Genomic DNA, 12126 nt, shown 5'->3' with positions numbered 1-12126 from the left:
ATCTAAAGCAGCCTGAGTGGAAGCAGCCATTTTCTGTGTCCTTCTTTGAACAGTAGCTGGTCCATGTCACATGGCCCTGTCCTGATCTGCTCTGAGGCCAGGAAAGTTAAAGGCCTCCTCTACCCCTTTACTAGGTTTCGTAGTCTCACACGGGTGGGGAAGGGGATATCAGTGACCTTTAACCTCTAGGGGCTTTTGGAATATTTTATGTACATGCATGCGTGTCTGTATGTGGGTTGAGCATGTGAGTGCAGTGCCCATGGAGGCTAAAAGAAACTGTCAGGTCCTTTAGAACTGAATTACAGGTGGTTGTAAGCAGTCTGATGTGGCTGCTGGGAATTGAACTCAGGACCCAGTCTGGAAGAGCAGCCAGTGCTCTTAACCTCTGAGCCATCTCTCCAACCCCACCTCTTGGTTCTTTAATTTTTATTTATTTTTGGTTTTTCAAGACAGGGTTTCTCTGGGTAGCCATGGCTGTCCTGGAATGAGTTCTATAGACCAGGCTGACCTTGAACTCAGAGATCCACCTGCCTCTGCCTCCTGAGTGCTGGGATTAAAGGCATGTGCCACCATTGACCTTTTGGGTTCTTAATATGCCCACTGGGTAGGTACCCTTATGTTAGATGCTGGGGCTTCTGGTAAGCCTGAGTTCCTGGGTGCTGGAACCCATGTCTGGTGTCTTATAAAATCCTGATGATTCTGGGATGTTCCAGTCTGTTCTTTTTCTCCCAACCTCAGGCCAGACAGGCTTTTCTCCCATTAGCAGAGGACTTTGAATTTGGTCCTCCACCACCACCCCAGGCTCCTTTTTTTCTTTTTCTTGTTTTTTGTTTTTGTTTTTTTGAGACACATTTCTGTCCTGGAACCACCACCCAGCAACAGGCTCCTCTTTCTGTGTTACCCTTTTGATCCCTTCTAAAGCATTGTTGCTCTGAGCTGGGAGGCTGGGATTTGGTGAGGCTGGGAGAGATACAAGAGGAGCCCCTTCTGTGTGCAACTTTAGATATATGCCTGCAGCACACTGTCCAACTCTGCATGCAACTCTTGACATATGCCTGCAGCACACTCTCCAACTCTGCATGCAACTCTTTTTTTTTTTTTTTTTTTGGTTTTTCGAGACAGGGTTTCTCTGTGGCTTTGGAGCCTGTCCTGGAACTAGCTCTTGTAGACCAGGCTGGTCTCGAACTCACAGAGATCTGCCTGCCTCTGCCTCCCAAGTGCTGGGATTAAAGGCATGCGCCACCACCGCCCGGCTGCATGCAACTCTTAACATGCCTGCAGCACACTCTCCAACTCCCCTACCTTCGCTTCAGGCTAGCCAGTGAGGACACAGAGCCACCTGGGCTTTTTAAAACTATGTTGGGACCTCAGTCCAGCATAGTTCTGGATAAGAATGCCAGCAGAGTTAGGGACTTGTCCCAACCCATCCTGGTCGGCCACTTGCCAAAGACTCAAGTCAATATGGTGGTACTCCTCAGGGTCATTTCCCGAAATCCTCTTCTCCAGCCTGTGGGGTCAGATAGGGTTATGTGAGAGAGCCAGAGCCAGCCTTTGCCAATGCCACGCCTGTTACTCAGAACCACTTTTGGGTAAGAGCTCCTCCCCCAACCCTCTCTCTACCTTTCCCCCTCTCATCCTTCCTGGTTCACCTCAAATGCAGTGTCGACAATCTCATCGATGACAGATGCTTGGGAACGAAACTTCTGTTGGTGCTGCTCCACCGATGCCACCAACTGTAGGTACTGGAAGTGGAGCTCCCGCTGCCTGGGGTCGGGCAGAGGCAAGGACTGGGTTCCTAGGCCCTAACATGGCTCTGCTTGCCATGACCTAGACCTCTATCTCCAGTGTGCCTCTCTTTTTATAGATTTTATTTATTATTTTGTGTATATTATTGTGCACATGTGTGTGGACACACATGAACGTGTGCATGTGTGTGCACACACATGAAGTCAACATTGGTTATCTTCCTCTAGAGTTGTTGCTGTTGTTTGTTTTGTTTTTGTTTTTTTGTGTTTTTGAAGACAGGAATTCCTCCGTGTAGCCCTGGCTGTCCTGAAATTTGCTTTGTAGACCAGGCTGGCCTCGAACTCACAGAGATCCACCTGCCTCTGCCTCCTGAGTGCTGGGAGTCAAGGTGTGCGCCACCACTACCAGACTTCCATTTTATCTTTGAAGGTGGTGTCTGCCATTGAATCTGGAGCTCACTGATTGGCTAGACAGGGATCCTGATGACTTTACTGCCTCGGCACCAGGATTGCAGGTACAAACATGCATTGCCACACCTAGAGTTATCCATGGGTGTTGCCTCTGGTCCTCATGCTTGCATGGAGAGCACATTACAAACACCATCTCTTCTTGCCCCTAACATTTTGAGATGAGTTCCCACTGAGTTGTCCAGACTGGCTTTGAACTTGTGATCCTTCCACCTCAGCCTCCCAAGGAGCTGAGGTTACCAGTGTACGCCATTATACTCGGTGAGTCTGCCTGTTGTCCAATCCCCAAAATATCCCTGTCTGTCATAAAGACATCAGCCACGGTTTATCTCTTAATCACACATCCTGCCATATACTTATTTTTCATACCCATCTTCTTGTCCATTCATCTACACAAGCCTAAACATGGGCCCACTCAACCACCTGCCTATCCATCATGTGCCCAGTCAGTCACTCGCCTGTCCAGCCGTCGCATTGTTCCATACTTACCTACCCCTGCACCTACCTGTTCATCCCTGGATCTACCCACTCAGTCTAAAGAACCATCTAACCACCCACTTATATTCACCTATGTTCATTACTCTCTTAACTCGTCCACCCACTGAGTCTTATCAGTCCCCCTTCAACCTTCCACATGGCTGAAACCTGTCTGTCTCTAATGAACCAGCAAAGACTCTGGAACGTGGAGCCGAGTGGCGGTAATACAGTATGACTTCTCACGGGGTCCCTGGCACTGTCACGGAGCCTGAATCTGACAAGTGTCAGGGTGCTTCTTTAACAAAGAGAAAAGAGGCCAGGTGATGGTGGCGCACGCCTTTAATCCCAGCACTCAGGAGGAGAGGCAGGTGGATCTCTGTGAGTTCGAGGCCAGCCTGCTCTAGAAGAGCTAGTTCCAGGACAGGCTCCAAAGCTACACAGAGAAACCCTGCCTCAAAAAACAAACACAAACAAAAAAAAAAAAAAAGAGAGGAGAAAGCTCTGCTGCTGATATGGTCTTTGCAGTGAAGCCAACATGAATCTTTCTCTGAGAGTTGGGTTGTTGCTCCTCACTGTCCAGGGAGGCTTATGTTCCCACATCCCAGTTGTGGGTGTGGAAACGAGTCTAGTCTGCCCACTTCCTCCTGCCCAGGAGAGGTGGGCAGTGTTCTTTTTCCTGCAGACCCACCATCAGGCCTCCAGACCTCTTGCCCTGGACCTGAGGCCTCCCCTTCCTCCTGTCTCCTCACCTCTCTGTCATGGTGCTGAACATTCTCTCGATAAACTGAGCCTGCAAGGCGCTGTCGCTCATCTGGACATCAGCATCTACATGGAGAGGGGGCATGGGCAGAGGAAGTCCAGGCGAAGACTGATTCAAGGAGGCAGGGTAATCCCACCAGCCAGGGAAGTACAAGGGAGATCTTAACCAGGCGGTGGTGGTGCACGACTTTGATCCCAGCACTCAGGAGGCAGAGGCAGGTAAACCACTGTGAGTTCGAGGCCAGCCTGGTCTATAGAGCAAGTTCCAAGACAGCCAGAGCTACACAGAGGAAAACCTGTCTTGACTCCTCCCTCCAAAAAAAGACCAAACCATACAAAAGGGCGACAGAACAGAGATAGTGAAGACCAGATTCCAGATTCTGATGGCCACTTGAGTACTGGCCAAGCCTCTCCCCAAATTCTCTGCATTCCTAACTTGCTATCTGGAGCCAATTAATTTATGTTTCCACTTAAGGTAACCTATCAGTCATAGGTGGGGATCTGCTTTGCTGATCTCAGAGCAGGGTCCTGAAGCTCAGGTTCTGTGTTCATTTCTTTTTCTTCCTCTCTCTTTCTCTGTCCCAAAAAATGTATTTATTTTTATTCTCTCTGTGTATCTATTTTCCCTGTCTCAAAAAACAAAACAAAACAACAAACAAAACAAAACAAAATTGCTGAACTGAATTGACTTTTAGAGTATAATCTAGAGGCCTTTGGAACAAAGTCTTAACCTTGAATAGTCCTCTCACATCTCAGACTCTACCGTCCTGAAGCCACCTTGGCTACTCAGGAGCGGGAGGAATGCCAAGAGGGACTGGCCAGTACCTGTTTTGTTGAGCTCTGTCAGAGAGTCGTCCAGCAACTTCTCGTGGACCCGGGCAGCTTTCTAGATAAAAGGCCTCAGTTCTCCCAGGGTTTCTTCCCTGGCCCCCACACCTGGAACACTTCCTCCATCCCTGCCCTCTCCCCATGTGTGTGGTACCTCCAGCTTCACTTTCTCTAGGCCTTTGAGAAGCGCCATCTGGAAGTTATCTACCAGGACAGCAATCACCAGGCTGCAGAGGGGACAGTGGAGTTCTCTTAAAGGGGACACCAGGGAAGAGGCCACGTACTATCATCTGAGTCCAGTACGGCCTAAGTGGAGTAAGGGCTGGGGTGGATTAGGTAGAGAGCCATGGTGAAGCTGGGGAGTAAGACAGGTGCCTCACTTGAGGAAAATGAAGTACTGGATGATGATGTAAATCATGAGGATGGGGATGATATACCAGGCCCCTGGGGAGGGAAAGCGTCACTCAATCAAAAGGCATTCCCCAATCCCCACCCGTTCCAACAGGTATCAGCAGCCCCCAGATGGCAGATGTAATGGAACCATTAGCATCTGCCCACCCTGGGCCCTGCTGTCCATGTAGATGAGGGACCAGTCATCCAAGGTGAGCATAGTGAAGAGGGTGAACAGGGTGGTGAAGATGTTCTGGAAGCGCTTGGGGTCCGATTTCCGGAACAGCGCCCGGAGCACCACAGAGAAGAGGACTAGCAATTGCTCAGGGTGAAACAAGAATCAGAACCCCGGCCACCGTACCCACCTCTCACCAGGCTTCACCTAGTCCCTTCCAGACCTGCTGCTCCCAACTCCCATCTGCCCTAGGCCAGCAGCCACCCAACCTCCACTGCGCAGGATACAGAGGCAGGTAAACATGAGGGTCAGGATGGCTGTGATTGACGGCAAGGATCCGCTCAGAGTCCCTGTCACCTCGTGGAGACTGGTGAGAATGCTGTGGGGGGTGGTGGAGGCAGAGTCTGAGTTAGTGGCGGTAGGAGCAGAAAGCTGTACCCAAAACCAGACTGGATACTAAAATTAGGGGGTCCCTTTTCACTGGTGACCTAGTCATGTCCCCATGCTCTCCTGGAAAATAAAGCTATTATCCTTGCAAGAACACGAGGGAGGCTCATCCCAAGCATGCAAGGGGTCACGGTGCCAACCCACCACCCTCCCTGGAACAGGTCACAGTGGACTCCCTGGAAATCCAGGTCCCTGTGCCCTTTCCCTTGAGAATTTCCACGCCAGGACAAGGAGCCTTGGTGGCAATGACCTGAGCCTCCGAAGGACCCGGATGGCCCTCAAAGCCCGCATGCTCTTGAAGACTTTGAGGATCCGGAACAGGCTGTGGTTGTAGAACGAGTAGGAGAGGGCGTTGATCTGAACAAGCACAAAGTCCAGCACTGCCATGACCATGATGAAGAAGTCTGAGGGTAGACGGGCGCTTGAGTTGCGGAGGGGCACAAGACCCACAAGTTCCCCTAAGCCAGAGTCCCATCTCTGTCCCTCTTTCCTCCCACAACCTACCCACCCACCCAGATTGTTCCATGGGTCATAAAAATACTCCATGCCCAGGGCAATTAGCTTGAGCACAGCTTCTAGTATGTAGATCGAGAGGAAAATGGAGTCCAAGACCATGAAGTACCATTCTGTGGGGACATCAGAGGCTTTTTTAGTGACAATCCGCAACATCCTGAACCCCACCCCCGGCCCAGCTTTTTATTTCATCTCTAGAACCTCATGTAGGCAAACACCCAGGCTGTCCCTGGCTGGGTTCTTTTTTGGTTTGGTTTGGTTTATTTAGACAAAGCCTTATTCGGTAGCTCTGGCTGGCCTGGAAACTTGTGAGCATAAAAGCATTTAACATCTCCTAAAACTACAGCCTTGGACTGTGGGTGTGTGGTGAATCTTTTTCTTCATCTTGCTCTACTGGGCTTTAGAGGCCAGCGTTCTCAGGCTTCCTGCTTTTACCCTTCCAGGGCCTCCTGGTGGAGGTCTCCAGGCTCTTCCCCTAGACCCAGGACTCCCCCACCACGCCCCCTGAGCAATATATTTAGGGCATATGCGCCACCTGGTGGCTCCATCATGAACAGCACCGCCTACAGTTAGTGGGTTTTCTGCAGTAGTCTCCAGCAATATTTCCACCTCTGAGAATATCACCTGTTGTTGGTAACTTTTTGCTCTTTTTATGTGGGGGGCACCACCCAGCTCCCAGATAAATCACACATGGAGGCTTATTCTTAGTTATGTATGCCCGGCCTTAGCTTGGCTTGTTCCTTGTCAGCTTTTCTTAACTACCTTTTTTTTTTTTTTTTTTTTTTTTTTTTTTGTTTTTCGAGACAGGGTTTCTCTGCAGCTTTGGAGCCTGTCCTGGATCTAGCTCTTGTAGACCAGACTGGTCTCGAACTCACAGAGATCCGCCTGCCTCGGCCTCCCGAGTGCTGGGATTAAAGGCGTGCGCCACCACCGCCCGGCTCCCAACTACCTTTTGCCTCTGGGCTTTTTTCCTTTTCTTACTTCCGTACATCTTACTTCCACTTTTTTTTTTTTGATTTTTCGAGACAGGGTTTCTCTGTGGTTTTGGAGCCTGTCCTGGAACTAGCTCTTGTAGACCAGGCTGGTCTCGAACTCACAGAGATCCGCCTGCCTCTGCCTCCTGAGTGCTAGGATTAAAGGTGTGCGCCACCACCGCCCGGCCTTACTTCCACTTTTACTCCATGGCTGGCTAGGTGGCTGGCCCCTGACGTCCTCCTCTTCCTCCGTTCTCCTATTTATACTGTCTGCTTGCCAGCACCAACTATACTTGCTCCTGCCTATTGGACGTTCAGTCAGGGAAAGAATCACAGCTTCACAGAGTTAAACAAATGGAGTATAAACAAAAGCAAAAACCTTAAAATAACATTCCCCACTGGGTGGTGGTTGCTCAAGCCTTTAATCCCAGCACTCAGGAGACAGACAGGCGGATCTTTGTGAGCCTGGTCTACAGAGTGACTTCTAGGACAGACTCCAAAGCTCCAGAGAACCCTGTCTCGATAAACTACTACTGTTCTCCAGCTGCCACTGAGTTGCCAAAGGATGAAGATGAAGTTAACAAGTTTCAAAGACTGCCTGGCACTGGCTCAGGCTCATGGGAAGTCCTGGAGTCTCAACTGTCTTCAGCATAGAGATAGTGGCACCTGACTCTTACCACCTCTGATCTCTAACTCGGTGAAGGTCTGGGCCACAAGGATGACTGTGTTGAGGCAGACCACGATGAAGATGAAGGTCTCAAAGCCCAGGGACTGAGTCAGTGACATCATCATTTGCCGGAGACCCCAAATGAGGTGACATATTTTTCCCCAAATCAATTGGAAGATATTCCCAGAACGCATCTTCTTGTGGGTCCGCTGGGTCCCTGAAAGTAAGTCAGAAAGTTATGCCCAGGCAGGCAGTGTTGGGGTGTAGTGATCCCAGGCACCCACCCAGAGAACATCCCTCCTCTTGCCCATTCACTAATGTGACACTATGCTTGTTCTGTGCTGGTCTTGGGACTACAGTCCTTAAACCTTCCACTTTAGAGACCAAGATGTTTGGGATTTGGCTTGGCAGGTCCTGAGAGTTCCTGATCCTACAGATCTACCTTTGCTCATCTGGAAACTCAAAGAAAACCTAATTCTTGTCACCATCCTGCCCTCTTGGTGATCTCTTTCCTGTTTAAGATCCTGCTAAATCGTCCCTTTCCTTGACTACTTTTCCTGTTCCCATTCAATAAGTCACTTGCCTCTCTCTGATTGTTCATGAGACTGTTGCTATTTTTGCTAAATTGTAGGCACAGAGCCTGGGAGACTGTATCAGTTAAGGTATCCACATTTGATGAGAGCCTCAACTGTCAAGACATTGGCACGGGAGCCTCAGCGGTCAGGACGTGGACATGCGAATGAATAAAACAGTGACTAAGTGAAGAAACACTCCAGAACCATAGACACTGTGTGTGTGACCTCCAGAACCATAGACACTGTGTGGCCTCCAGAACCATAGACACTGTGTGTGTGGCCTCCAGAACCATAGACACTGTGTGTGTGGCCTCCAGAACCATAGACACTGTGTGTGTGACCTCCAGAACCATAGACACTGTGTGGCCTCCAGAACCATAGACACTGTGTGTGTGACCTCCAGAACCATAGACACTGTGTGTGTGGCCTCCAGAACCATAGACACTGTGTGTGTGGCCTCCAGAACCATAGACACTGTGTGGCCTCCAGAACCATAGACACTGTGTGGCCTCCAGAACCATAGACACTGTGTGGCCTCCAGAATCATATACACTGTGTGTGTGGCCTCCAGAACCATAAACACTGTGTGGCCTCCAGAACCATAGACACTGTGTGGCCTCCAGAACCATAAACACTGTGTGGCCTCCAGAACCATAAACACTGTGTGGCCTCCAGAACCATAAACACTGTGTGGCCTCCAGAATCATAGACACTGTGTGGCCTCCAGAACCATAAACACTGTGTGGCCTCCAGAACCATAAACACTGTGTGGCCCCCAGAATCATATACACTGTGTGTGTGGCCTCCAGAACCATAAACACTGTGTGGCCTCCAGAACCATAGACACTGTGTGGCCTCCAGAACCATAGACACTGTGTGGCCTCCAGAATCATAGACACTGTGTGGCCTCCAGAATCATAGACACTGTGTGGCCTCCAGAATCATAGACACTGTGTGGCCTCCAGAACCATAGACACTGTATGGCCTCCAGAACCATAAACACTGTGTGGCCTCCAGAATCATAAACACTGTGTGGCCTCCAGAACCATAGACACTGTGTGGCCTCCAGAACCATAAACACTGTGTGGCCTCCAGAACCATGTAGCTTAAGGAATAAAGGGTAGGACAGTGAGCAGAAGCAGCATAAATGGCGGGTGGGATGCTATACAGGTGAGAACTGAGCTCAAAGGTCTGGACTAAATGTGCATGAGTCTGCGTGAGGGAGGAGGAGTCCGGGCTGCAGGCCCAGCAGAGACTCACTTTTGCGCTTCTGAATGTGGTCGTCTTCACTCCAGGAGATGGATTCTTCGGAGCTCTCCTTGGGATGGATTCTGCTGGAAACACGAGAGGTGCCCGATCGACTTGTCATGTGGGAGCGAGGCACACTGAAGACTGAGCTTTTGGCTCCCATAGTAGAAGGGGAGACGCCAATGGTGCTGCGGGACTTCGGTATCACAGAGATTTGGGAGGTGTGCCTATAGTGATGGTGGAAATGCTCTCTGGGGTGAAGATACTCTCCAAGATGTTGTTCTTTGTGGTAACGGTGCTCTCTGTGGTGGGGACGCTCACCATGGTGATGGGTGGCTTGGAGGCCTGCATGATGACTGCCACGAGGATGAGGTCTTCCCTGCTTGGAGGACCCCTCAAAGGACTGGTGGGAGGGTCTCTCTTCAGAATGAGGTGGCTTTTCATGGTGCTGGGATTCAGTAGGGTGAAACCTGCCATTGTGGTGGGCTTGATGATGGGATTCATGGGATTTCCCCTGGTGGGAAGCATCCTTTTTGCTGGCTGATGCAGTAGAGAAGTGGGACGAAGCCTCACTACCTCGATGATAATGATGTCCATCTTGAGGCTGTCTGTGATGATGGTGGTGGGACTCAGTATGGGAATGAGACCCATCTTGGGGCCCACCATGGTGGTGGAACTCAGTATGGGGGGGATGAAATCCATCATGGGGCCTACCATGGTTGTGAGACTCAGTATGGGGGTGAGATCCATGATGAGGTCCACCCAAATGGTAAGGGGCAATACTAGATGCTGTGGAGAGGCGGGGTTTGCTATAGTGATGGGACTCCTGGAAGAAAGCACCATCTTGAGAGTCTGAGGACTCACGGAAGGGCCAGGATTCATTTTGATGGTGGAATCCGCCATGATGGTGAGACGGAGGGTGAGGGGGCTCCCAAGGGTAGTGGACTCCACTGTGGTCCGATCTGTAGTGGACGTGGGAGTATGGTGAGTGGGAGTGATGGCCTGTATCCATTCTAGCCGTGTGTGCCTCACGATGAGCCTCGTCCATCTTCGAGGGTTGATCCATGACTATACTGGAGCCCCTGGAACAAAGAGAGCTCAAGTAGAGAACCCAAAGGACCTTTTCTGGACCTTCTTCTCTGCTAAAGCTGAGCTTAGTGCCAGCTATAGCCCAGGCTTCTAGGAAGATCTGACTATTCTCTTGGAACTCTCCTCTCTATGATGTCACCAACATGCTTAGGCCTCATTTTACCAATGAGGACTCCTTTTGGACTTATTATTCAGAGTCAAGAATTATTGTGTCTAAACAAAACAAAACAAACAAAAATGAAAAGGAATTATTGTGTCTAACCTATTTATTGTAAAAAAAGAAAACCAAGCTGGTTATGGTGATGTGGACCTGCCATCCTAGTACAGAGGCAGAAGCAGGCAAATCTCTGTGAGTTCAATGCCACTCTGATCTACACATTGAGTTCCAAGTTAACCAAAGCTACACACCAAAACTTTGTCTCAAAAAACAAACAAACAGCCGGGCGGTGGTGGCGCACGCCTTTAATCCCAGCACTCGGGAGGCAGAGGCAGGTGGATCTCTGTGAGTTCGAGACCAGCCTGGTCTACAAGAGCTAGGTCCAGGACAGGCTCCAAAGCTACAGAGAAACCCTGTCTCGAAAAACCAACCAACCAACCAACCAAACAAACAAACAAACAAACAAGTCTCAAAAAGCCCAAAGGTACAGAAAACCGAAGCTCAAGGTGACCCAGCAAAGCAACGACAAAATTGTACCAAGAAAAAGTTAGTGGCATCATGGGTAAAACTCTTGCTGTCTAAGCCTGATGAACCTGAATTCATATCCCTAGAACCTACTTAAAAGCTGGACAAAGCAACACAGGTGTCTGTAATTCCTGGGCTCCCATGGAGAGATGGGAGGAAGAACCAGGAGACTCTACAGAAGCTGGCTTGGATTTAGGTTGCTGTATTCAGCATCTTAACGTAGAAGGTGTGGGAAGAGGAAGAAACCCTGAGTGGATGTATGTTGTTGATATGAGTGGGCTATTTTGTGGCACACACCTGCATACCCTCCAGCAAGGAAGTCATGAACACACCTGTAACACCCTCCAGCAAGAAAGTCATAAACACCCTGTGACACCCACCAGCAAGAAAGACGTGAACACAGATGTGACACCCTTCAGCAAGGAAGTCATGAACACACCTGTGACACCTACCAGCAAGGAAGTCATGAACACATCTGTGACACCCACCAGCAAGGAGGACCATGAATTTGAGGCCAACTTGGGCTACCTAGTGAAACTGTATTATAGAGAAAAAAAAATCTTCCCCTAGATTTGGTCCAGGCTTACCTACCTAGGGTCCTACCTACCTAGGGAATATATTGTCTACAATAGACGGGGCCATCCCTAGCAATCAAGAAAATGCCTTCCCCACAGGCCAATAAGATGGAGACAATTTCTTAACAGAGAGTCTCTCCAAGTCTGTCCAGCTTCAGCTTGTCAAACACATTACTGTTAAATTACAACAGCTCCTTGTCCTGAAGTGCTTGTGCTAATACAGAAATATAAAACAAACAACTTCAAATGTCCCACACTCAGTAAAAAGCTCAAAACCTTAGGAGCGACTACTAAAAGTTTAAATTGCTTTCCAATAGTCGTAGTCACTTCACTTAAAGCGATCGAAGGACAGGTTTCTCAGTCACAACACAGCACACCAAATTTCAGAAATATACTCCTGTCGTAAACTGAACAATAAGCTCGCGACACTGTGAGTGGGGGCAGGAAGCTTGAGCTGGATATTCTGAAGATGTTAAAGATTTTACTCATAGGACAGTTTGTCAGATAAGACTCT

The 12126-nt window shown here is 49.4% G+C and overlaps 1 protein-coding gene across 1 annotated transcript; it reads right to left on the bottom strand.

Moving 5' to 3' along the window:
* Positions 1-1480: 1480 nt before the first annotated feature.
* Positions 1481-10332, bottom strand: Catsper1 (cation channel sperm associated 1). The gene is made up of 12 exons (XM_042054420.1): positions 9279-10332; positions 7454-7660; positions 5802-5915; positions 5540-5693; positions 5130-5221; positions 4836-4979; positions 4658-4721; positions 4432-4504; positions 4275-4335; positions 3440-3515; positions 1650-1764; positions 1481-1507 (listed from the first exon to the last, which is right to left on the bottom strand). Exons 1-12 carry the CDS (start codon positions 10330-10332, stop codon positions 1481-1483), a joined length of 2181 nt encoding a protein of 726 aa, XP_041910354.1.
* Between the last annotated feature and the right edge of the window lie 1794 nt (positions 10333-12126).

The sequence above is a fragment of the Arvicola amphibius genome, chromosome 1 (assembly GCF_903992535.2).
Source record: "Arvicola amphibius chromosome 1, mArvAmp1.2, whole genome shotgun sequence".
Lineage (NCBI taxonomy): Eukaryota > Metazoa > Chordata > Mammalia > Rodentia > Cricetidae > Arvicola > Arvicola amphibius.
The sequence above is the reverse complement of the archived record's forward strand: the minus strand, read 5'-3'. Positions and strand labels throughout refer to the sequence as shown.